This window comes from Anomaloglossus baeobatrachus, chromosome 3 (genome assembly GCF_048569485.1).
Source record: "Anomaloglossus baeobatrachus isolate aAnoBae1 chromosome 3, aAnoBae1.hap1, whole genome shotgun sequence".
Taxonomy (NCBI): Eukaryota; Metazoa; Chordata; class Amphibia; order Anura; family Aromobatidae; genus Anomaloglossus; species Anomaloglossus baeobatrachus.
This window is the reverse complement of record NC_134355.1, coordinates 295,985,615-296,011,969: the sequence shown is the minus strand read 5'-3', so window position 1 is coordinate 296,011,969 and position 26,355 is coordinate 295,985,615. Positions and strand designations below refer to the sequence as shown.

The 26,355-nt window shown below is 45.6% G+C and overlaps 1 protein-coding gene across 1 annotated transcript in view; it reads right to left on the bottom strand.

Annotated features, from left to right (window-relative positions):
* Window positions 1-26,355, bottom strand: part of HDDC2 (HD domain containing 2) — a 61,138-nt gene that overhangs the window by 11,160 nt on the left and 23,623 nt on the right. Inside the window, exons 4-5 of the mRNA XM_075338282.1 lie at window positions 24,950-25,018; window positions 2,210-2,348 (exon numbers count right to left, since the gene is read on the bottom strand). Of these exons, the coding sequence (XP_075194397.1) occupies window positions 2,210-2,348; window positions 24,950-25,018 (208 nt within the window). The remainder of the gene's footprint in view (window positions 1-2,209; window positions 2,349-24,949; window positions 25,019-26,355) is intronic.

Sequence of the window (26,355 nt, the reverse complement as noted above, 5' to 3'; positions counted from 1 at the left end):
GTAATTGCTGTAAAAAGAAGCTCTACAAAGTACTAACTTTAGGGTGGTGAATAGTTATGCACACAGAAAATTTCAGTTATTTTGTCCTATTTGTTGTTTGCTTCACAATAAAATGAAAACCAAATAGTCACAATTATAGGCATGTTCTTTACATGAACTGATGCAGATGCTCAAAAAATGTGTGGCAACAAAACAAAAAAATGCCAAGGGGAGTGAATATTTTTACAAGGCACAGTATGTAATTCAATTAAAGTTTTTTAGTCTGTTGCTGTTTCACCCCTTCATGCCCCTTTGAGGAATTTGCTGCGATTTTTTCGTGGAAATTCCGCGGATTTTTCAAAAATCCCCAGTACAGCGAGTCCCCAGCCATTTTTATGGCATTTTGGGAGTGCTGTGCCCATGCTGTGTTTTTTTGCACAGCGGAAATAATGTGGATTTCCCTGCAAAAAAATCTGCAGCATGTGAATTATTCCTGCGCATTTCTCCGCAGGATCCCATACTTACCTGCCTTGATTGAAGATACTGAAGTCACTTCCTCCGGTGCAGAGGAGCGCAGTGGAGCCACGAGCGAACAGCAGGAAAGGGCGTGGCCTGCACGAGCTGCAGTCATGTGACAGCCAGAGCTAGTTCAGGCCCGCCCACCTTCTCCTGCAAAGTGCCGACAGACACGGACAGAAAGTGAAGTGCTGCGTGACGGAGGTAAGTATGAACGCCCCGATCACTTCAGCACTTGTTCTGCATTAAGGATGCAGTGCCGAAGCCATGGTACTGTATCCTCAATGCAGAATGCCCTCAGCATATCCGCAGGACATTCCGCAATACATCCACATCATATCCGCAGCATATCCGCAGTACATTCTGCAATAAAACTGCAGCATGTAAACAGAAAAAGTTGTGCTACGATGTTCTGGGAGCTCCTGCGGATATATCCGCAGGACACTTTCCCAGTGGGCACATAACCTTATTCTTTTCATCCCCTTCTTCCAAGAGCCATAACTTTTTTTATGTTTCTGTCAATATAGCTGTATTAGGGCTTGTTTCTTGTGGGACAAGTTATAAAGTTATACATTTGAATAACACCATTCATTTGAACATATAGTGTATGGGAAAACAATTTCAAGTGCGGTGAAATGGCAAAAACAAAGCTGCAATTTCACAACTGTTTTTTTTTTAGGGTTTTTACTTACAATGTTTACTGTATGGTAAAACTGACAAGAGAATATAACTCTCCAGAGGAATATGAGCTCTTAGACACCAAACATTTAGTTTTTTTGTTTTTTAAATTGGTGAAACAAATTCAAACGTTTGTATAATAAAAAAAAAAATAAAAAAAAACAAAAACAAAAAATTTTGCTTCTGGCGCCATTTTCCAAGAATAGTAACGTTTTTATTTTTTCAGGATATAGGGCTTATCTTTTGCCATTTTTGGGCAGATACAATGTTTAGATCACCTCCTAATGTATTTTATTGCAAAGTTGCGGTGGCCAAAAGTCCATAATTTTGGCACTTTTAATTTTCTTTTGATTGCAGTTTTACCAGTAGTATTAATTTATTTTAGATTTTGATAGATCAGACATTTCTGAACACCAAATATGTCTATTTGTTTTGATTTATATTCAATGGAGGAAAAGAGGGGTGAGATGAACTTGTAGTTTTTTTTTGGTAGTTTTTTTTTTGCCCATATTTTTAAAAACTTTTTTTTATTTTTTTACCCTTTTTAATGTTTTTACTAGACCCATTAGGGGACTTGAAGTTGTGATCATCTGATCGCTTATGCTGTACAGAGCACAAATCACGATGTATGAAAATCCGCTTGCAGTCAACGTTTTCAAGAGGATCGTAATGACAGAAAGGGATCATCAGCTGACACCTGGCTGTCATGACAACACATCGACACCTAACGATCACGTCAAGGGTGCGCCAATGGAAGCGGGGAATGGCGCTCTCCCCGCCGTTAAATCCTGTTAGCAGAAATTGACAGTGGGATTTAACTTGTGAACAGCTGACTTCCAATTCACCCGCGATTGTTAGAGGCACATGACAGCTGATTAAATCACGTGCAGGGAAAGATTTGCACTCGACACATGACATAAATATACCTCATATGTTGTGAAAGGGTTAAGTGAACTAACAGTAAAAACAAAAACTGCTCAATAGAAACCTTAATTTTACAGAACTGTCAAAACTTTACACCATTGGCTATCAGTACCTGCAGTGGAATCATAGAAATCTTGAAGTCTTCCTGGTCTCTTTTCTAGCTCTTCATACTCAAGAGCCTGGAGGATCATTTCACACTGGTCCAGTTCTTTCACAAACTTCGCTTCAGCGCTGGATTGATGCTCATACTCCTGTGCAAAGTACAAATGGTGTTAATTTATGTATACAGTGAATATGGCGCCCATTGTGAATTCATACTCTGAGAAAGGAAAGCATAAAATTAAAGCGTTAGATCGCCTGTTTCACCAAGCAGTTTTGTGAAGTAAAACTGCTTCAAATGACACAAAACGTTAGTTGTGCAAAAATGTTGTAAATTGTTGAGATTTTACGTGAGCTTTGCCTACTTTTCGAAAAGTGATAAGGACTTTTAGCTTGTGCGGCCAGTTCAAATGACCAAAACGTACGGCACAGAAGTGCCATGCATTGGAAAAGAAATTTATGCCTCCTTAACTGAACGAATTCCGCATATCTTACTTCAGCCAACTGTTTATGAACCCTGGCACAGTTTTTATTTTTAAATGACAGGAAAGCAAGTTTCTAATTAACCTCTTTGTCCTCTATGATGGATATATTCTGCTACTAAGGAGATAACCCGTCTCCACCACAGACAGGGCAATGACAAAGTGGTATTTAACCCCTTAAGGATGAAGCCAGTTTTGTACTTAATGCCCAGGCCATTTTTTGCAATTTTGACCAGTGTCACTTTATAAGGTTATAACTCTGGAACGCTTCAATGGATCCCGGTGATTCTGAGATTGTTTTTTCGTGACATATTGGGCTTCATGTTAGAGGTAAATTTAGGATGATATTTTTTTATTTTATTTGTGAAAAAATCTGAAATTTGACAAAAAAATTAAAACTTTTGCAAGTTTCAAACTTTTAATTTTTATGCCCATAAACCGGAGAGTTATGTCATACAAAATAGTTAATAAATAACATTTCCCACTTGTCTACTTTAGATCAGTGCAATTTTTGAAACAAAATTTTTTGGGGTTAGGAAGTTAGAAGGGTTCAAAGTTCATCAGCAATTTCCCATTTTTTCAACAAAATTTACAAAACCATTTTTTTAGGGACCACATCCCATTTGATGTGACTTTGAGAGGCCTGGGTGACAGAAAATACCCAAAAGTGACACCATTCTAAAACCTGCACCCCTCAAGGTACTCAAAACCACATTCAAGAAGTTTATTAACCCTTCAGGTGCTTCACAGGAACTAAAGTAATGTGGAATGAAAAAAAATAAAAATTAACATTTTACCTAAAAATGTTACTTTAGCACTAATTTTCTTACTTTTTCAAGAGGTAACACCAAAAATTGGACCTCACACTTTGTTACCCACTTTCTTATGAGCGCGCCGATACCCCACATGTGGTCAGAAACCTTTGTTTGGGTAAATGGGAGAGCTCGGAATGAAAGGAGCAATATTTGAATTTTGGAAAGCAAAGTTGGCTGAAACAGATTGCGGGCACCATGTTGCTTTTACAGATCCCCTAAGGTACCTAAACAGCAGGAACCCCCCTCAAGTGACCCCATTTTGGAAACTAGACCCCTTAAGGCTTCTATCGAGGGGTATACTGAGCATTTTGGACCCACAGGTACTTCACAGATTTTGATAACGTTACTTTGTCATATTGAAAATTGTAATTTTTTTCTCAAAAATGTTGCTTTAGCATCAATTCTCTCACTTTTTCAAGAGGTAATTCCAAAAATTTGACCCAAATGTTTGTTACTCACTTTTTTATGAGCGCGGTGATACCTCACATGTGGTCTGAAACCTTTGTTTGGACAAATGGGAGGGCTTGGAACGAAAGGAGCAATATTTGAATTTTGGAAAGGAAATTTGGCTGAAAAAGATTGCGGGCACCATGTTGCATTTGGAGGACCCCTAAGGTACGTAAACAGCAAAAAACCACCACAAGTGACCCCATATTGGAAACTAGGCCTCTCAAGGAATTTATCTAGATGTTTGGTGAGTACCCTGAACCCCCAGGTGCTTCACAGAAGTTTATAACGTTGAGCCATGAAAATAAATAAATAAAATTTTACCACAAAATTGTTACTTCAACCAGGTAGCTTTTTTTTCACAAGGGCAACAGGAAAAAAAATCACCATGAAATGTATTCTGCAATTTCTCCTGAGTTTGGTGATATCTTATATGTGGTGGAAATCAACTGTTTGGGCACACGGCAGGTCTTGGAAGGGAAGGAGTGCAATTTGACTGAACATTTGGCTGGAATAATTAGTGGACGCTATGTCGCATTTGGAAAGCCCCTAAAGTGCCTAAACAGTGGAGGCTCCCCACAAGTGACCCCATTCTGGAATCAAGACACCTCAAGGCTTTTATCTAGGTGTATATTGAGCATTTTGAATCCACGAATACTTCACAGAATTTGATAAGCTTAGGTTGCCATATTGATAATTTTCATTTTTTTCACAAAAATGTTTCTTTAGCATCACATTTCTCACTTTTTCAAGAGGCAACAACAAAACGTGGACCCCACAGGTTGTTATCCAATTTCTTGTGAGCGCAGGGATACCCCATATGTGGCCAAAAACCTCTGTTTAGATAAATGGGAGGGCTTGGAATGGAAGGAGCACCATTTGAATTTTGGAAAAGTTGAAATAAATTGCGCGCACCATGTCACATTAGCAGGGCCTCTTGGGTACCTATACATTAGAAACCCCCCACAAGTGACTCCATTTTGGAAACTGGACCCCTCAATGATTTTATTCAGGAGTATACTAAGCATTTTGAATCCACAGGTACTTCACAAAAATGTTGCTGTAGCAACAAATTTCTCACTTTTAGGCTATGTGGCCATGATCCAGCGACACGGCGTCCAGTACACAGTGTCAGCCTCCTGCAGAGATGTGAGTTTTGTCCACGGGAGAACGCAGCTGCCCATGCCCACGATTTGGGTTCAGGCTGCTGTGGACTTTAGTTCTATGCTACCTGCAGAGCACACTCATCTCCGCAGCATAAATTGACATGCTGAGGCTCGGGAAGCTGCACCACAGGTCGGTTTATGCTGCGGAGAAAAGAAGCACAGTGGGCACGGGATTTCTAAAAATCCTTCCACTGCGCTTCTACTGCACAACGCATTGTTATGGATGCAGGGAAAACACTCTGCGCTCAAAATGCTGCAAACCCTGATTGTGGGCACATAGCCTAAAATGCTACAATGGATGAATGGATAGATGTCAAACATATATAACGTCCCACCCCCCTGCATATTCTAAGCTGGCGCCCTTTAGTGCCTTTCATGTGGCACTAAAGGGTGCCTAGCCTTGTATTTAGCCCAAAAAGAAAAAAAAATAATTAAAATAAATGACGTGGGGTCCCCCCTATTTTTGATAGCCAGCTAGGGTAAAGCAGACAGCTGTAGCCTGCAAACCACAGCTGACAGCTTCACCTTGGCTGGTGATCAATTTGGAGGGCTCCCCAAGCTGTTTTTTTTTTTTTAATTATTTATAAATAAATAATTAAAAAAAAAAAACAAAACGTAGGGTCCCCCCAAATTAGATCACCAGTCAAGGTGAAGCTGACAGCTGGGGTCTGGTATTCTCAGGGTGGGAAGAGCCATGGTTATTGGACTCTTCCCAGCCTAAAAATAGCAGGCCGCAGCCGCCCCAGAAGTGGCGCATCCATCAGATGCGCCAATCCTGGCGCTTCGCCCCAACTCATCCCGCGCCCTGGTGCGGTGGCTAACGGGGTAATAAATGGGGTTGATACCAGATGTGTAATGTCACCTGGCATCAAGCCCAGCAATTAGTGATGTCACAGCGTCTATTTGATACCAGACATAACTAATTGACAGTAATAATAAAAAAAAATTGACAACAAAAAAAAAATTTATTTGAAAAAACACTCCCCAAAAACATTCCCTCTTTGGCCAATTTATTGAAAAGAAAAAAAAAATCAAGTCCCTGCTGTAATCCATTGTGAAAGTCCCGCGGCGATTCTGGACCTTCTAGAATATGGGGGGCACGTTCAGGGAACGTATCCCCCATTTTCTAGGAGTGCAGACCATCCATTTGAGAACAATTTGCACCCACGCTCCCCGAGTCACAGCTACAGACTCTGTGCAAGCAGCAGCAGCAGCCAGCGTCTCAGTCACAGACACAGGAAGCTGACAGCCGCGCTCTGCAGTGTGACCGGCGTGCACTGTGAAGGAGGAGGGGGCCGCGGGGGATCAGCGCTCCCACAGGTACGGGGGACACCGGGGAACACCGAGGTGGGAGTAGGGGGTGACCTGGCAGGGCCTGGGGAGCAGGTTTCTGTCGTATGTGTCATAGCACATGCGACAGAAACCATAGGAAAGGGGGAAATGCGGCCGGCGCGCTGCTGTGCGCGCCGGTATGTGCAGCGTCATGTTGGATTTTCGGGAGGGAGGGGGGTGGGGGGACACTTTAGCGACACCGGGGGACCGGAGAGGACCGGGGGATGAGATTTATCTCCCATCTGACATGTTTGTTCATGCCAGATGGGAGATAAATGATTTTTTACCGGCGCGGTCATTTACTGTAACCTGATCATCGGTATACAGTGTATACCGGTCATCAGGTGAGCGGAGACCGGAAAAAACGGCCAGAATCATGATCTCCAGGGTCTCGGCTACCCCCGGCAGCTGAGACCCCGGAAATTTTCTGACTCTGGGGGGCGCTAGACCCTTTTTTCCGACCGCCGTTAAAAAGCGGCGGATCGGAAGAAGTACCCTAATTTGTCGCCGTTAAAGGCGTATCGGCGGTCGTTAAGGGGTTAAAGAGAATCTGTCAACAGGTTTTTGCTACCTTATCAGACAGCAGCATAATGTAGGCAAAGAGATCCTGAATCCAATGATGTATCACTTAGATTTCTGGGTGCAGCCTTTTTGACACAATCAGAATTTTTAGATTTAGCCATGTAGCAGAGCTGAATGAGCTTCCTGGCCCACACTAGGCTCTCAACAGAATTTGTACATTGACAGTGAGGTGTCAGAGCAGGAGGCGTACCAGACTGCCATGCGTAATTTTGTAATCCAAGAATTACTGCTTAAACAAATACAGAAAATAAAGAAGAGATAGAACTGTGACAACAGAGGCAGCCATGAATTTTCTTTGTTAATCTTTGTAGCATGCTGGCTTCAGCTTACAGAGCAAAAACCTGCTGACCAATTCCCTTTAGGGGCTGTGATTCGGCCTGGATGTTCGGTCAGGCGCACATTGCTTCCTACCCGTGTCTGTCTCAAGAGCTCTCCTGTAATGTCCAGCCTGTGGCTGGGCACCACAAGACTATCATTTTTATTACATACAGCAATACTGGAATTGCAGGATGAAATAACCTAAAGCAATTATTGTGAACCTATAGCACTCGTGACAGAGGGTACGCAAAGCTCTCTCTGTTAGTACGTGCGCCATCGCCTCAGTAGTACTACCACTTTGAACCACTGGCGCGATCGTGCTAGCAGTTGAAGGTTGTGTCGGAGTGGAAGAGACATTACTCCTTGCTCCAACACTCTCCTAGGCCACAGTAACTGCACTGTGCCGGCCGCAAATTATGGATATGAATATTCACTGCTTCCCACACCCATGATCCTGCCCATCTCTTTGCACTGAAGCCAGTGCTGAGAGTTGGGCAGGAGCAGTGAATATTCATTCTCTTTAATAGTAGTACGTGTGACTGCCCAGTTACTGGCTTCCTGCACTGGCTGTGTGGTCATGTGTGCCGCCTTTAATGAGAACAATTATTCACTGCTTGCCATGCCCATAATCCCAGGTGTGTGGAGTAGAGAATATGCTGGTAGCTGACGACAATTTAAGTGTACGCGCATGACAGTGACATCATGTGCTGCGCCACTTACACGCTGAAGTCAGTTGCCATCATTGGAGGAGGAAACCGGGAGAGTGGAGGGAAGGTTCGTATAATCATTTTTTTGTTTATTTTTTCTTTTACTGTGTGCGGTGTGATGGGGGATCATTGATTCCTAGGATTAGCCCATTGTCACCATATAGTGGACAAGCCTAGCTTTAAATTAAACTGCTGTCAATGACACTTGTGCTCATGGAGCGGGAATTTGTTTGTGTGTATAATGAGAAAATTATTCACACTTCAGACCTTATCTATTACACAGACTAGTTCTTATTTCCATGGAAACGCAAAAAACCTAGGCACAACTTGACCATAAAATATTTCACATAGCCAAACTACAAAGCCACATTAATCCTCTTCCATATAATTATATTTCATTTCGCATGAGTGCTTTGCCCGGCTTTCTCGTATCAGGTGACTTTCTGGTTAAATCGAGAAATGCATCTCTCAGTCACAAACCCGAAGGATAGTTTGTGCAAAACGTAGAAGACAAACATGAGAATTGTATCACATTTCCATTACTTGTCCAATTATCCCTCATCAGGGCAGACAGATCAGCCTGTCTATGATGGAGCGTATTGGCCTACATTACCATTTAACTGTTCTGACATTTCAAACAGCTCCATTGATTCTGTTTTCCCACAATTCATTATTTTAGCCTAGAAAGCTTGATTTTATAAAGTTTATACATTTTCTTTCTTTAATCATTTTGCTTCCTTTCAGTCACCCTATTGAATAATCACATTTGCCTTTGTAGGGTGGATGCACATGATCTGGACATGCTACGTCCTGGATGCAACGTGTCTACTCCTGCGGGGTCGCGAGTGATCTCTGCAGGTGACCACAGCTGCCCGTGCCCACGATCAGCATCCGGGCCTCTATGGACTTTAGCTCTATTCTCCCTGCTGAGAACACTCACTTCTCTGCAGCATAAATTAACATGCTGTGGAGTATTGGCTAATTAAAATAAAAATCTACACTTGCCTTATACACTTAGCTCTCAGCCCTGTGTCTCCCACCGCTCTCCCGACAGACTATGTTGTGTGACCACTGCAGGCAATCAGTGACTGGTTATCAGCTGCAGGCTTCATAACTTTTGTCTGATTGTTAGAAACACTGCTCTTTACCCAGCACTCTGGTGCCATTGATACCCTTTCAAACTACCGTATTTTTCGCTTTTATAAGACGCAGTTTTGTTCCCCCAAACTTTGGGGGAAAGTAGGGGGTGCGTCTTATAATCCAAATATACGGGTCCAGGGGAGGTGGGGGCAACTCTGGAGCGGTGCTGGGGGGGGGGGCTGGTGGAGGCCGGTAGAGGCTTGTGAAGGCTGCTGGAGGCAGCGGAGATCTGCTCTTGCTCATATAATATGCACAGCTACTCTCCATCACCGTGGTGCTGAAACTGCACCGCGGCGATGGGCTCGGGGAGCGGCGCTTATTATATGTGCCTGCGCCCCCCTTTGATCGCACATGTTCAACCCCCCCATGTTAGATATGGCCCCCATGCTGCTGCCCATCCTAAAATAAAAAAGCTTTACTTACCTCCTCCAGCGTGTCTCCTGGTGTCTCCCCGATCTCACTGCTGATGCTGTGATCAGGCCCGCAGAGATCATGTCACTCTGCTGTGCCGATCACATGTTCAGCACAGAGAACCAGGAAGTGCTGGAGCTCAACCGCATGGAGGGAGACATGAGAGAGGACAGCACTGGAGAAGATAAAGTAAAAAAAGTGTTTATTTTACTATGGGCAGCAGCATGGGGGCCATATCTAACACAGGGGGACGTGTGCCAGCAATAGGAGACCTGTGCCAGCTGTATTGGACGTGTGCCAGCAATAGGAGACCTGTGCCAGCTCTATGGGATGTGTGCCAGCAATAGGAGACCTGTGCCACCTGTATGGGTTGTGTGCCAGCTTTAGGAGACCTGTGCCAGCTGTATTGGATGTGTGCCAGCTATAGGAGACCTGTGCCAGCTGTATGGGTTATGTGCCAGCTATAGGAGACCTGTAGCAGCTGTATTGGATGTGTGCCAGCTATAGGACACTTGTGCCAGCTATAGGACACGTGTGGCATCACAGGGGGACGTGTGGCATCACAGGGGGACGTGTGGCATCACAGGGGGACGTGTGGCATCACAGGGGGACGTGTGGCATCACAGGGGGACGTGTGGCATCACAGGGGGACGTGTGGCATCACAGGGGGGCTATATTCAATATAAGGGGGCCATATCCAGATTAAGGGGGCTAATTATAGGATGGGGGGGCTATAAGAGACATATACCCTATATGATTTGTTAGATGGACACTGGCATTATAAGACGTACCCCATTTAACACAAAAAAAAAAAAATCTCTTTTCCGTCACCAAATTTGGGGCTGCGTCTTATAATCAGCTGCGTCTTATAAAGCGAAAAATACGGTATATGGCACACAATTGTTTACTATGAGAGAAGTGCCAAACTTTACAACAAATTGATTAGTGGCCAGGAAGTAATACTATCTTTTGTTAACTCCATTGGCATTTTGTACACTTTCACCACATGGAATTTTCCCCCATTTACCAGTAAAATGTATGATAAAATGAATGCACTTCAAAACTACAACTCATCCTGCAAAAAACAAGCCCTCATACGGCCAAGTTGATTGACAAATAAAGTTATGGCTCTTTGACAAAAAACCCCCTAAAACAATGAAAATTCACAGTGTCTTGAAGCGGTTAAATTGGTAAAAACAAAAGTGGGCAATAATCTGATCTCTTAAGAAATACAACATTTATTACCCACTCCTTTAGGGCTCATTCACATGTTTGTCCTATTCAGCTCCTGTTCTTTTGTGGACCTACAGACAGGACCATCTTTTCAATGTCTTTTGTGTAGGATTGGATGGCATATGGTAGCACTTCCGTGTGCATCCAATCCTGCAAAAAACAGATCGGATGCCATATGTCCGTTGCGTTATTATGGAACATGTCCTATTCTGTTCCGTAATAACGGACAGTGACTCAATACAAGTCAATGGGTCCCCAAAATCCCCGGAAGCAGCACGGAGGCACTTCTGTGTGACCTCCGTCGGGTGCCCCTGCAGTCTGTGTCCTGCTCCCCCACCAGCCCCGCGGCTGCTCGCACGGAAGTGTGGTCAGCATCTGCACGCACTGCAGTGCGACCAACTGCGGGGATGATGAGCGTTGCCGTCAGGAGGTTAGTAAAGTTCGTTATCTGCGGTGATGAACTCCTGCACTCCTGACGTCAGAGTTGGTCACTGACCGCTGCGTTCTCACATCACCTCTCACGGGCGGCCCGAGGCGGTGACTAACAGCGACGTCACGGGCCGCTTGCGAGCGGTGATCTGAGAACGCGGCGGACATATAAGTCAGTGACCAGAGCTGATGTCAGGAGTGCAGCGGCTTCCATCACCGCAGGTAATGTACCTAGCTAACCTCCTGAACTCAGCGCTCATCATCCCCTGCAGTGACCTGGGCTGATCTCTTGATGTTCTTCATTGACTGGGACAGTGAGTATGGATCGTCGTGGGACCCCCTTATTGGATTACGCCGGACCCGGATTTGTTTTTTCTTTCCAATAAATTGGTGAAAGAGGGAATGTTTTGGGGAGTGTTTTTTTTTTCAAATAAAAATTTGTTTGTCATCAATTTTTTTTTTATTACTGACTGGGTTAGTGATGTTGGGTATCTGATAGATGCCGTGACATCATTAACCCTAGGGCTTGATGCCAGGTGACATTACACAGCTGGTATCAACCCCATATATTACTTTGTTTGCCACCGCACCAGGGCATCGGATGAGCTGGGGAAAAGCACCAGGAATGGCGCATCAAATGGATGCGCCACTTCTGGGGCGGCTGCAGCCTGCTATTTTTAGGCTGGGGAGGGTCCAAGAACAGCGGACCTCCCTATTCTAAGCATACTAGACCACTGTCTGCTTTACCTTGGCTGTTAATCTAATTTGGAGGGGACCTCACGTTTTTTTGTTTTAAATTATTTATTTAATTTAAAATAACAGTGTGGGGTACCCTCTGTTTTGGATTACCAGCCAAGGCAGAGCTGCCAATCGTGGTCGGCAGGCTGCAGCCATCTGCTTTACCCGAGCTGGCTACAAAAAATAGGGGGGACCCCATGTCGTTTTTTTAAATTATTTATTGGCTAACTACAAGGCTAAGCACCCTTTAGTGCCACATGAAAGGCACTAAAGGGTGCAAGATTACAAAATGCTGGGGAGTGGGACATTATATGTATTTCTCATCTTTTATCTATCTATCCCTCTATCTATCCCTCTATTCATTCCTCTATTTATATCTATCCATCTATTTATCTAGCTGCTTCCGTTTTTTGCAGTCCTCAAAAAAAAAAACGGAAGGCACAGGGATGACACACGGATGACACACAGCCCGTATACGGAACGGAACGGAGGTCACGTGGATGTCACACGGACGCATCCGTGAAAATATAGGACCTTTTTTTTGCGGACCGCAAAAACAGGACGGTCGTGTGAATATAGCCTTAAGCAGAGGTGCATGGATATAGGAAAAAAGTCTGGATTACTTTCCTTCTCCACAGGTAAGAGCAGTTTTAGGAATCCAGGCTTAAAAGAAGAGAGTCACCTTGGTAACCATGACATGTTCTGCAGAATCAAAAGCAGATTCGGCTGCACGGTGGAATGGGAACGTCTTTGTTCTCCTGACAGAGCTGCTGACAGTCACAGGTAGCTAAGTAATCAAGCTGGAGGAACGTGTATACACAACACTTAAAATGTCACTGAGCAAAAGCATAAAAATAACCCTGCAACGTAGGCCGTGATTATCTGCTATGTACAGTTTCTCGCAGGCTCGGGATGTCATTCTCCTCAAGCTCAATGAAGTAAGAAAAGAAGATTTTGTTTGATCAGTCAACACCAAAAATGTGAACCCAATCTCTATTGAAGAAAAAAAAAAAAAAACAACTAAAAATCATCTATACAAAAAGGATCATTCCATTACCAGTAGCAATAAAATGCACAGAGGGAAACTAGTGGTCCAGATTCCATTACTACAATTAAAGCTTAATCCTTCACAAATGTTAAGTATTTTATTCTGCTTGGATGTATTCCTCACCATTTTCAGGATCTCTGCTTGCAGTCAGCAACTGGAAGCATAACAATGTTCATGTCCAGCACAGTTTAAAGTGTAATTGTCGCTTTAGAACTTGAAGCAGAATTTTGATGTCTGCCTCTAGCTCTCCCCTCCCTCCAAAAAACTTTAGGAGCACCAACCGACATCTCCTCTCTAAGTAATGGGGAAATCTGTATTCTTTGAAAACAGACTGGGACCATGGATTGACAAAATTAATGAATGATCGGTCGAAGAGAAAGGAGCAGATTTGTCAAAGATATATTACAAGCTTTCATATTTTCAGGTGTACCATGAACTTTAAAAAAAAAAAAAAAAAAAATATGAATAAAAAAAACCCAAAACAAACATTAATAATAATAAAAAAGGAGTACTCTTTAAGCTGATTCAAGCTGCCCAAACTATGATGGGCAGCAAGAATTGCAGCTTGGTATTGGAAGTATAGATCCAGCTGGTGAATATAGCCAGAAACCAGACTAGTACATCACCGGTGCAGATGAATGACAGGTCCCTCCCTATGTACAGACAGGGGAGGGCCCCAATCAATCACCTACAGGGGCACTGCAAAGAGTCGACTAGGGGCCGAACCAGACTAGTTTTATCTCTGCTATTGCTATCTTTAAAGTATGTTATTCTCTGAAATGTCGGAGTATTTCAGAAAATAATATACCTGGCTGCCATCATGGCACCACACTGCGATTCACACTGCCCATGGTTTGGGCAGCATGAATTGCCTGAAAGGTTTCCTGTAAAGCAGGGGTGGGGAACCTCCGGCCCGCGGGCCACATGCGGCCCGCCAAGACCTTTTATGTGGCCCTCGGGCAGATTCCCGGGGGTGGCAGTGCTCCGGCCACTGCCATGATCTTATCGGGCGCCGGCCCTTTAAGGCTTCACAGGCGCTGCTTGCGCGCACCAATGAGCTCTTTCCCTGGCAGGTGCCAGCATGCTCAGGACAGACTTTGTGGGCGGGTTTAGTCCCACAGCAGCTTCATCGTTTCCTGCATTGTGCCGCCCGCTCTACACCCCTTCTCCCGTGAAGCGTGCCTCAATCAGTGCTGTCGCTCCCTGCCCCTTCTCCGGTGCAGCTTCACGTGCTGTGTGCTGCCCGCTCTCTGCCCCTTCTCCGGTGCAGCATGCAGCTCCACGTCCTGTGTCCTGCCGCTCCCCGGCGCTGTGTGCCGCCCGCTCTCTGCCCCTTCTCCGCTGCAGCGTGCAGCTCCACACGCTGTGTGCTGCCCGCTCTCTGCCCCTTGTCCGGTGCAGCGTGCCCCCTGCAGTGCTGTGTGTAGACTCCCCAGCGATGTGGATCACCCCCACTGTTGAGTTCTCTCCAGTGATCCTTACCACCCCAAGTGCAGTATACCCCCTAGTGAAGTCTGTGCTCTGCAAGTGCTGTCTGTGCCTCCCAGTCTCCTCCTAGTGATGTCTGTGTGCCCCTTCCCCCCCCCTTAGTGATGTCTGTCCCACCTTAGTGATGTCTGTGTGCCCCCCCCATAGTGATGTCTGTGTGCCCCCCCCTTAGTGATGTCCGTGCCCCCCCTAGTGCTCTCTGTGCCGCCCTAGTGATGTGTGTGCCCCACAGCAATGCTTATGCCTCCCTGTGACCTAGTAATGTGTGTTCCCCAGCATCTCCTGTTATGTATATGCTCCCAGCCCCTCCTGACATGGATATGCTTCAGTGTCTCCTGTGATGTGTATGCCCCAACCCCTCCTGTGATATATACATCACACACTGGGGTATATACATCACATTGGAGATGCTGGGGCTGTACATATGACAGGAGGGGCTGGGGGCATATACCTCACAGGAGGGGCTGGGGGCATATACCTCACAGGAGGGGCTGGGGGCATATACCTCACAGGAGGGGCTGGGGGCATATACCTCACAGGAGGGGCTGGGCGCATATACATCAAAGGAGAGGCTGAAAGCATATACATCACAGGAGGGAGCATATACATGTCCCCAGCCCCTTGTGTGATGTATGTGCCCCCAGTGTCTTCTGTGATGTAGGTGTCTCTTGTGATGTATATACAGCAGTCCCAGCGTCTCCTATGTGATGTATATACAGCAGTCCCTGCGTCTCCTATGTGATGTATATGCCAACAGCCCCTTCAGTGATGTATGTGTCTCCTGTGATTTATATACACCAGTCCCTGTGTCTGTTGTGTGATGTATATAGTCTTCCAATCTTATTATCACAAAGAGTTGCCTGTGCTCCAGACCGTGACAAACCTGGAAAAGAGAGAATCAACATAAGTATCGCCGAACATCACAGCCGCACAAAAGAGAAGCCGCTCCGGCCACCACAATAGGGGTGAGTTAACTAACTGTTTGACCAAATATAGTTGGTTCATTTTCACATTGATAATTTTGTGCGGCCCCCAAAGGTTGGCAGAAATTTCCAAATGGCCCCCGGCAGCAAAAAGGTTCCCCACCCCTGCTGTAAAGCATCAGATTGCTCAGCAAGGGAGAAGCCCTCTAAATAATATAATTCGGGCTGCCTCCTTTAATAAGGATGGCTACAGAATTTTCTAAAAGACATTACTCCTTGCAATGAAAAAAAGCTTAGAGCTATTTTTTAATCTCTCCCTCCTGTATGTGCTTCCACACAAGGTTTATGTTTTCCAACACTTCTACATCCCATCCTATATTGTGAGAATTAGGAGAAAACAGGAGGTGGATGCAGAAAATAGTTGTTAGTGACTTTTATTGACATACATTTAGCAATAGTGCATAATAAAAATGACAGTGAGGATATTTTTATTACGCAATATGTATGACAATAAAAATCACTAACAAATATTTTCTGCATTCAACTCCTTTTTTCTCCTTATTCTTATTTTATGGAGTATGTGCTTTTTCATTTGGGCATTCACGTTATTTTGCTCACATGGATTAATTAATTCCTATCATGCGTTTTAAGGATTTTGCATTTACTAGCATATATATTGTGGTTGTAAAAAACAACCAACCAATCGTATGCCTCCATATACAGAATCCACATTACTGTATATATACATTGTATATATGTGTGTGTCTATAGATGGATGGATGTGTGTAAAAAAATATATATATATATATATATTATATATATATATATATATATATATATATATATATATATATATATATATATATATATATATATATATATATATATATATATATATATATATATATATATATATATATATATATATATATATATATATATATATATATTGTGAGGTAGCGTCGTCGGCTGCGCTGCAGAAGACACGGGATCCAGGCACCAAGGTTCACAGCACATGGTTTATTATCCAAAGCAAAGTCCATAATAGTACATATGTGCCTTTCCGGCAGAGAACTCAGGGAGATGTGATCACTCCCTCACACCCGGCACACCTGCCCTCGTTCCTGTTTCCTTTTAACCCTTCCTTAAACCTGTAGGGAAACAGGATTAACCCTGGAGTGGAGTTATTTTCTATCATGGAGTGAGCACAACCGGGGCGAGACATACCGGCCGTCATAGATAACCCCGGTCACAGTCTCACATACCCCCCCCCTCAGTTCAAGCGTGCGGGGTTGAACTCCTGCCAGCAAACACGGGCCGCGGGACAAGGCATCGGCGTTGCCCTGCAACCTACCGGCCCAGTGTTCAACCGTAAACCGGAAGTTCTGCAGTGAAAGGAACCACCGGGTAACCCGGGCATTCCGTTCCTTGGCGGACCTCATCCAGACCAGCGGAGAGTGATCAGTCACCAAGCGAAACTGCCGTCCCAGCAGGTAATAGCGTAGGGACTCCAAGGCCCACTTGATCGCCAGGCACTCCTTCTCCACTACGCTATAATTCCGCTCGGGAGGGGTGAGCTTCCTACTTAAGAAGGTGACGGGGTGTTCCTCCCCCTGAACCACCTGAGACAGCACTGCCCCCAGGCCGAGCTCCGAGGCGTCAGTCTGTACTATGAACGCCTTCCGGAAATCAGGGTTTACAAGAACGGGCTGTCCGCACAGGACCCCCTTCAGGGCCCGGAAGGAGTCCTCGGCCTGCGGAGTCCAACGCACCATGACGGACTTCTTGCCTTTGAGAAGGTCCGTCAAGGGGGCTGATAGTCCCGCAAAATCTTTTACAAACCTCCTGTAGTACCCCACGATACCCAGAAAGGCCCTAACCTGCTTCGTGGTCAGGGGTCTAGGCCACTTCTGGATCGCCTCAACCTTGTTAATTTGGGGCTTAATCACTCCTTGGCCTATTACGTAGCCCAAGTAGCGGGCTTCCGTGAGTCCCAACGCACATTTCTTGGGATTGGCTGTCAATCCGGCTGTTCGAAGCGCGTCCACCACCGCTTGTACCTGTTCCAAGTGGGTCTGCCAATCGGAGCTGTAAATAATGATGTCATCAAGGTACGCTGATGCATACGCCTGGTGGGGTTCCAGCACTAAGTCCATCAACCTCTGGAACGTGGCCGGAGCGCCATGTAACCCAAAAGGCAAGACAACATAGTGGAAGAGACCCTCCGGCGTAACAAAAGCGGTTTTCTCCTTGGCGGACTCCGTCAGTGGCACCTGCCAGTACCCCTTGGTCAGGTCGAGCGTGGTAAAATATCGCGCCTGTCCCAGCCTATCAATCAGCTCATCCACCCGGGGCATGGGGTAGAGATCGAACTTGGATATTTCGTTCAATCTCCTAAAGTCATTGCAGAACCTTAAGGAGCCATCGGGTTTTGGTATTAGGACAATAGGACTAGCCCATTCACTCCGGGATTTTTCGATGACCCCCAGGCGTAGCATTGTCTTCACTTCCTCTGATATGGCTTGTCTTCGAGCCTCCGGCACCCGGTATGACTTCAGGCGTACCTTCAGGTGAGGCTCGGTGACAATGTCATGTCGTATCAGACTGGTCCTACCCGGCAACTCGGAGAAGACATCGGGGTTCTGTTGAACCAGCCGTCTGGCCTCTCGCCTCTGTTGCTTGGTGAGGGCTTCTCCAATCCTTACTTCCGGTTCGTCCTCTCCGGAGGTTGCTGGAGCCGGGTTTGAACGACCCGAAGAGGAGGGGGATGGGGGAAAATCAACCATCAGGCTTTCCCGTTCCTGCCAAGGTTTTAATAGGTTGACATGGTATAATTGTTCAGGTTTCCGCCTACCGGGCTGCAATACCTTATAGTTGACCACCCCGACTCTTTCCTTTATCTCGTAGGGGCCTTGCCACTGAGCCAGGAATTTACTCTCCGCCGTGGGGATCAATACCAACACCCGATCCCCGGGTTTAAAGGTCCGCACGGTGGCTTGTCTATTGTAGCGGCCGCTTTGCGCGGCCTGAGCCTCCTGTAAATGCTCCTTCACAATTGGCATGACCGCACTTATGCGGTTCTGCATTCCTAAAATGTGTTCAATCACACTTTTATGGGGGGTGGGCTCCTGCTCCCATGTTTCCTTTGCCAGGTCCAACAATCCCCGGGGATGTCGCCCGTATAACAACTCAAAAGGCGAAAACCCCGTGGATGTGGCACCTCTCGGATGGCAAACATCAGATAGGGAAGCATCATATCCCAGTCTTTCCCGTCTTTGGAAATCACCCTTTTGAGCATTGTTTTCAGGGTTTTATTGAATCGTTCCACTAAACCATCCGTCTGAGGATGATACACAGACGTACGCAACTGCTTGATCTGGAGTAGCCGGCATAGCTCTTTGGTCACTTTAGACATGAATGGGGTCCCCTGATCCGTAAGGATCTCCTTGGGCAACCCCACCCGGCAGAACACAGCAAACAACTCCCGAGCTATAAGCTTCGCCGCAGTATGTCTGAGAGGTATCGCCTCTGGATACCGGGTGGCATAGTCAACGATCACTTGGATGTGCTGGTGCCCTCGAGCAGACTTTACGAGGGGCCCCACCAGATCCATCCCTATCCGTTCAAAAGGGACTTCTATAATAGGTAACGGTACCAACGGACTGCGAAAGTGGGTCAGGGGTGCGGTAAGCTGACACTCCGGGCAGGTTTCGCAGAACCATTTTACCTCCCCAAAGACCCCGGGCCAATAGGACCTTTGCAATATTCGCTCCTGCGTTTTCTTGACCCCTAGGTGACCACTCATCAGGTGTTTATGAGCCAAGTCGAGGACCCGCCGGCGATACGGCTGGGGTACCACCAACTGCTCTACCCCTACACCCCGTACTTCATCTACCCGGTAGAGTAAATCCTGCTTAAGAGCGAAATGGGGGTACCTTACCTGGGCACCGGGCAGCTGTGCCACCCCGTCAACTACTGTCACCCGACTCCGGGCATGTATTAATGTAGGGTCCTGGAGTTGGGCTGTCCCAAACGTATCCGGGGACGCCTCCAACTCCGGGATGGGCTCGACCGTCTCAGCCTCTCCTGCCAATACCTCTAGGGGCGACCTATCAGGTTCACATTCTGTCCCTATCATGGGGACCCCTACGGCAGGCGTCCCGGATTCAGGATTGTAGGGCTCAGGTCCCGGACTGACCAATATCTGAGGGGACTTAGGAGGTCCCTTCCATAAAGTCCAAAAATAGGGCAGATCCCTTCCTAGGATCACATGATAGGGAAGAGTATTAATAAGTCCCACCTCATGTTGCACCTGACCGCAAGGTGCTGTGATGGTGACTATCCCCGTAGGATAGTCTCGGCGGTCCCCATGTATGCAAACCACCCCCACGGTACGTCCTGTGGCCTTTACTTTAGCCCTTAGGGTTGATCGCACAAGGGTCACTAAGCTTCCGGAATCCAACAAGCCTGTAACCGGACATCCATTCACCTGTATTTGGCACAAGTGGGGCTCAGTCTCTGGGTAGACCAGGTCAGCGGTACACACCACCTGAGCATACATTGAACCCCGCCGGGTAACCCCACAATCCATGGGCTCCGTGGTGAGTGGACACTGGGCTTCCATATGTCCCACCCGCTAGCACCGCCAACATCTAATAGGGAAGGACACCCCCTTGACGAGTTGTCGTTTAGGGTACATAGTTTTGCGGACCTCAGGGCCTCAGACGGGACGGTAGCGGACTCCCGCACCGGTGTCAGCGGTGGGTCCTTGGCCCTAGGCTTGGAGGGGCCGGACCAACGGGCGGTACGCAAAGTCTCAGTGTCCCGTATCAAGTCCTGCGTAGCCACATGCCGCTCTACCAGGCCCACTAATTGGTCCAGGGTACTTGGGTCGCCCTGTCCTACCCACCGTTGAATGGTGACGGGTAAGGTGCGCACAAAACGATCAACAACTACCCTTTCCACCATTTGCGCCGGGCTCAGAGTGTCAGGCTGCAACCACTTTTTTACGAGATGCAACAAGTCATAGGCCTGTGAGCGTATGGGTTTGACTTCCTCATAGAACCACTGATTTACCCGCTGAGCCCGTACATAGGTATTCACCCCCAACCGAGCCAGTATTTCGGCTTTCAGGGTCACATAGTCAATGGCGTCCTCGGTACAGAGGTCCAGGTACGCTTTTTGGGGTTCCCCTGTCAGATAGGGCGACAATACCTCAACCCACTGCGGGGTCGGCAGCTTTTCCCGCTCGGCCACCCGCTCAAACACCGCCAGGAACGCTTCCACATCATCCCCCGGGGTCATCTTTTGCAACGCTTGTCTCACCGCTTTCCGAACGCTGCCGTCGTCACCCGGTCCCGGGGTTGTTGCTGCCGGTTCGGCACGGATCGACTTGGCCAGGAGAACCATCTGTTCTTGGTGCCTTTTTTCCTGCAATTGCAAGGCTTGCTGCTGACGTGCATTGGCTTGATCCATCTGTTCTTGGAGTTTTTTTTCCTGCACTTGCAAGGATTGGAGCAGGTGTGCATTGGTCTGTTGCTGCTGTGCATTAGCCTGAGCCAAATGCTTTAGTATGTCCTCCATGGCGTCGCCGGGTTTGGGCTGTAGTATAGCCGCTCGAATCCAGGACATGCGCAGCTGGGCCACCAGGGATGGATGCTACACCTCACCGGCTGTCATGCCCGCATTCAGCACCATATGTGAGGTAGCGTCGTCGGCTGCGCTGCAGAAGACACGGGATCCAGGCACCAAGGTTCACAGCACACGGTTTATTATCCAAAGCAAAGTCCATAATAGTACATATGTGCCTTTCCGGCAGAGAACTCAGGGAGATGTGATCACTCCCTCACACCCGGCACACCTGCCCTCGTTCCTGTTTCCTTTTAACCCTTCCTTAAACCTGTAGGTAAACAGGATTAACCTTGGAGTGGAGTTATTTTCTATCATGGTGTGAGCACAACCGGGGCGAGACATATCGGCCGTCATAGATAACCCCGGTCACAGTCTCACAATATTTATATATATATATATATATATATATATATATATATATATACACATATATACATATACATACATACACACACACACATATATATACACACACACACATATATACATACACACTGTATACACACACGTATATACATATATACACACACACTCACACACACATCCAGCTATAGACACACTAATTCTCTTCCATTATCACTTGTGCAAAGACTATGAAAACCTAATTATTCAGGTAGGGCACTGTGACATTATCTAGAAGCTAACATATGGTTTACATACCAATAATTGAGAAAAATAGGGGAAATTCATCAAGCTAAATGCCCCAGAACTGTGGCAAAACTTGCACCAAATACCTATTTCATGCACTGCGCCATAATTAAGCGTTTTAGACACTTTGAGAGTTGTTCAACAGGGTCTGCAATGTTACTGGAAAGAATATATTGGCAAAGGGGCATTACCTACTCTGCGCCAAAAAATGCTCAAGAATTGTGGCGCACACTTCTGGAACAAAGTAAGTCAAATAATTTTAGGTGGTGTAGATTTTGATTAGACAGTCTTGATGTATGGCAGATTTATCAACCACCATGAACCTCTAAGATAAATCTAGTAAATTCTGAGACTGATTAGTCTAGGCTTGCACTGTCTAAGAATTGGCTAAATCTACCTCAATAACGTAAATTTTCAACTGAGCAGGTTTTGCTTTTGCCAATATGCACATTGTGTTTGCAGGTGCAGCTCTATGCATTTTTACACATCTTTATTTTACCTTGGCTCCAGACCGTGACAAACCAGCATTTCCACTGATCAGTAGTTATGTTGCCACCTTTAGCTACTGCAGATCAGGTCCCGTTCTTGTGAATAGTTCAGTACAGTTGTCTTTTGTGAAATACTCAGCAGTACCCACTGCATATTCAATAATGTAGCTCAATACAATTATTACATCCAGATGGAGCTGGTAGCAGCTGATCAGTGTGAGCGCCAAGTTTCGAACTCCAATGGTGCAATACTGATGACCTATTTTGTTGATAGCTCATCAATATCATTTGACCAGACAACACCCTTTAAATTAAATTTCCTCATCATATTATTACTCTTAGGGCGGAGTCACATTTACGAGTGACTGGCGCGTGCGTATTGCATCGCATCACAGCCGTGTCGGGTAGTACGATGCGAGTTATGTGCAAGTCACTAGTAAGGGTGTCTTCGGCCTTAGAAAGAGGCCTGTGTGACCGAAGAGAGAAAGAAAACGCAAATGAGAAAGCAAAAAAAGGGTAGAATGAAGGTCTAGACATGCAATAAGTCTTTGTTCATCTTAAGGTCGACATGTAGTAAATGTGATTGTTCAGAATTTTTACATATTGTACAGAGATTGTGAACACCTGCCTTAAAGGGGTTCTCCATACAAATGATGTTGATGATCTATCATCAAGACAGCGGATTGATGTAAACATTAAACTGAGCAGAGCAGCAGAGCTCTCCACAATGTGTAGCAGATCGGCTCTAATTCTCTTGAATAGGGGGACACACAGTGGAGCAGTGTGGACGGAATGTGAAGGCGGCAACCAATCAGTTGCCAGTAATTCCCTGAAGCAGGCAAATGATGTTCCCTGGGGACCGTTTTTCTCAGATGTAGAAAATACAGTCGTGTGACCCTAGCCTAATAGAAAGATCAAAACATCATCACCCTTGAAAATTGTACTATTAAGAATGAAAACTATATCTCGTACCATTGAGAACTATAAATTGTAAAATATGTGTGTCTCAGAAAAAGGCTACAAAAATAAATATTTTTTTTCACACAGTGTATAAATATTGTATCAAATTCATCAATCATAACTAAAACTACACACATTTGCAATCGCCATAATCATGGTGACCCATAAACTACATAAATTTGCTATTGTTATGATCTGAAGGACCCATGGAATAAAGTGTGACATGTATATAGAATAAAAATATATAAAAAAAACGATATTTCTTATGTATTTCTCCTCAAAGTCTTAGTAAGTTACATGTTACCCTAAAATGGAGTTACTGACAAATACCGTATAACTCATCCCATAAAAAACAAGCTCTCATACTGTTACAGTGAGGGAAAAATAAAAATATTATGGCTCCCGGAATGGAAAGTTATGTGCACAAGTTAGGGTACTTTCACACTTGCGTTCAGCGCAGTCCGTCACTATGGAGAATAGCGCAGTCCGTTAACGCACTGCGCTATTCTCCATAGACTTGTATGGATGACGCACTGTAACGCAAGTATAAGCGTTGCATCCGCTGGATGACGCAGCGTCGTTAATTTCACGCTGCGTCGGGCGGAAGGAATACAGCATGTAACGTTTTTTAGAGCGGCGGAAACCTTTATTTTTCACTGTGCATGCCCTTTTTTTAAAAAAAAATCACAAACTTTATTTTGTTTTTCGGTGGCCAAACGATCAGCTGAGCACCCGACCGCCGGCATGTGAGAGCGCTCGGCTGAGCGCCCGACCGCCGGCATGTGAGAGCGCTCGGCTGAGCGCCCGACCGCCGGAATGTGAGAGCGCTCGGCTGAGCGCCCAGCCGCCGACAGGTGAGAGCGCTCGGCTGAGCGCCCGGCCGCCGGCAGGTGACAGCACAGAGGGCATGACATTTATGTAAATATCATCCACTTCACGGGAACTGTTATATTCTGCAATTTTTGTGTATGAAAATACACAAATGATACACCAAATACTTTCCAGCTTTGTAGTATTACCCACATAACACAGACGTGAGAGAGCACATTAAAGCAATAGTCGCCCAATTAAAACAGAGAACATTGTGCCCAATTTTAACTCTAGACTTTATAGCTTTTCAACTTTTTGTTTTTCTAAACCAATAGAGAGTTGGCTGCTTTTCAGTTCTTATGTTAAAGGTAATCAGTCACCAGGTTTTTTGCAATTTAATCTGAGAGCACCATGATGTAGGGGCAGAGACCCTGATATCAGTGCTGTATCACCTACTAATCTGCTTGCAGTAGCAGTAAAAATCACTCATCAGCAGGAGCTATTACTAGACGACTAGTAAATCTGCTATGTAGTCCTCCATATTAATATGCTCTGTATAGCTCAACCCCCATCACTGATTGACAGTATGCTGTATACACTGCAGAAGAGCGGAAAGCAGCCACAGTGGTGGAGACGGCGTTATACAGCGCTCAGCATTCAGAGAATTGGTAAATTACAGCAGATAAATCAAAACTGCAGCAACATTCATTAATATTAATGAACAATACAGTATAGTTTAAGACTAGCATTCCTCTGAAATGTGAAGAGAGCCATAGTGTGTTAATGGAATTACTGGTCATGTATGAATGTGTACCTATGCTTCATTACCATATATGTAAAAGCAGTCAGTTATATACTTCTCATTCCATTTTCAATCAACATTACACTGATTTAACGATCTTTCAGAATAAAGTATGCAATGATTTGCAGATGGAAAAAGGACTTTTTCACACCTACTTCCCACAGTTCATACACTTCCTTCTTCATATCATCTGGTAACATATTAGATAAATAATTCATGGCATCCTAAAAAGGAAGAAAGGAGAAAATTAAATTACTGTGTTTATTTCAAATCCCCATATTTCTTCACTGCCTTACTAACACACCATTGATCAAAAAGGAGAGTACTCAAATCTTCCACCCCCGACATATCACACAGCAAGTCCACAACATTTCCCAAAAATACACTACAGGAAATATTATTAGATATTAAATACATCATAAAAGACGCCCTTTCTGCAATATACCCTCTGATGATGCAGGGGGAAACATGTTGGGGTGGAGGGTCACACTGTCGACTAAATGCACAATATGTAAGATGTATTCTTGTTACTTATCCATTATTTGAATGGGTCACCCATGTATAAATTGTACAGATCCATACATAATACATGTGATTCCATATACAGTATATAGTGCGTTAACTTTAAATGCTGTTTTTGCTTTGGGTTATGCTGGATAGGGCCTATAGTGTAACTGTGACATACCTTGTGCATGTACTTTAACATTATACTTCGTGAAATTTCAATAAAATTATCTGTTTTATAAGGACATTTTGATTTGCCCATTTGTTTAGGACTTTTATTATTTTTTCCTTGGTTCCATGTAGTAAGTTAGTCTTTGGAGTTTAGACCCTGTCACTATATTTGTATATCCTGACTTGAGGACTTTTTTATTTCATTACAATATGGGAACTTGGTGACTTTTTCTCTCACAGCGGTTGTGATAAAATAGCCTGTCTGGATTCCTCCTATGTTATACCATATTTTTTGGACTATAAGACACACTTTTTTCCCCCCAAATGTTGGGGGAAAGTGGGGGGTGCGTCTTATGGTCTGAATGTGGCTGCGGGGAATGCGGGTGCTGCGGTGGAGCGGGTCATCAGGGGCACGAGCAGGCTGTAGCAGCCTGCCGTAACCACGTGGGCCCGCTCATTACATATGCACGCCCATCTTCCCGCCCATCATCTCTCAGCGCTGAAGCCAGCGCTAACAGGTGGGCGGGATGATGGGCAGGGGGATGAGGGGGGGGGGGATGTGCGCATAATTAACAGCCGGCCCGCATGATCACTCCTGGCAACTACAGCCTGGAGTGATCATGTGCGGCTGCATTCACTGCCCACCGTGCATCATTATCAGCGCGGTGTGCAGTGAATCAGTGTACTCACCCGTCACCATGTGTGAAGCCGTCCCCCTACAGCATCGCGATGTCTTCCTGTCTGTGCCAGTCAGCTGATCTGTGTAGAGAGCGGTGAGCACAGCGATGACGTCATTGCTGTGCACGCCTCTAGTGTCCACACAGATCAGCTGACCGGCACAGACAGGAAGACATCGCGAAGCTGCAGACAACGGCGACGGCTCCAC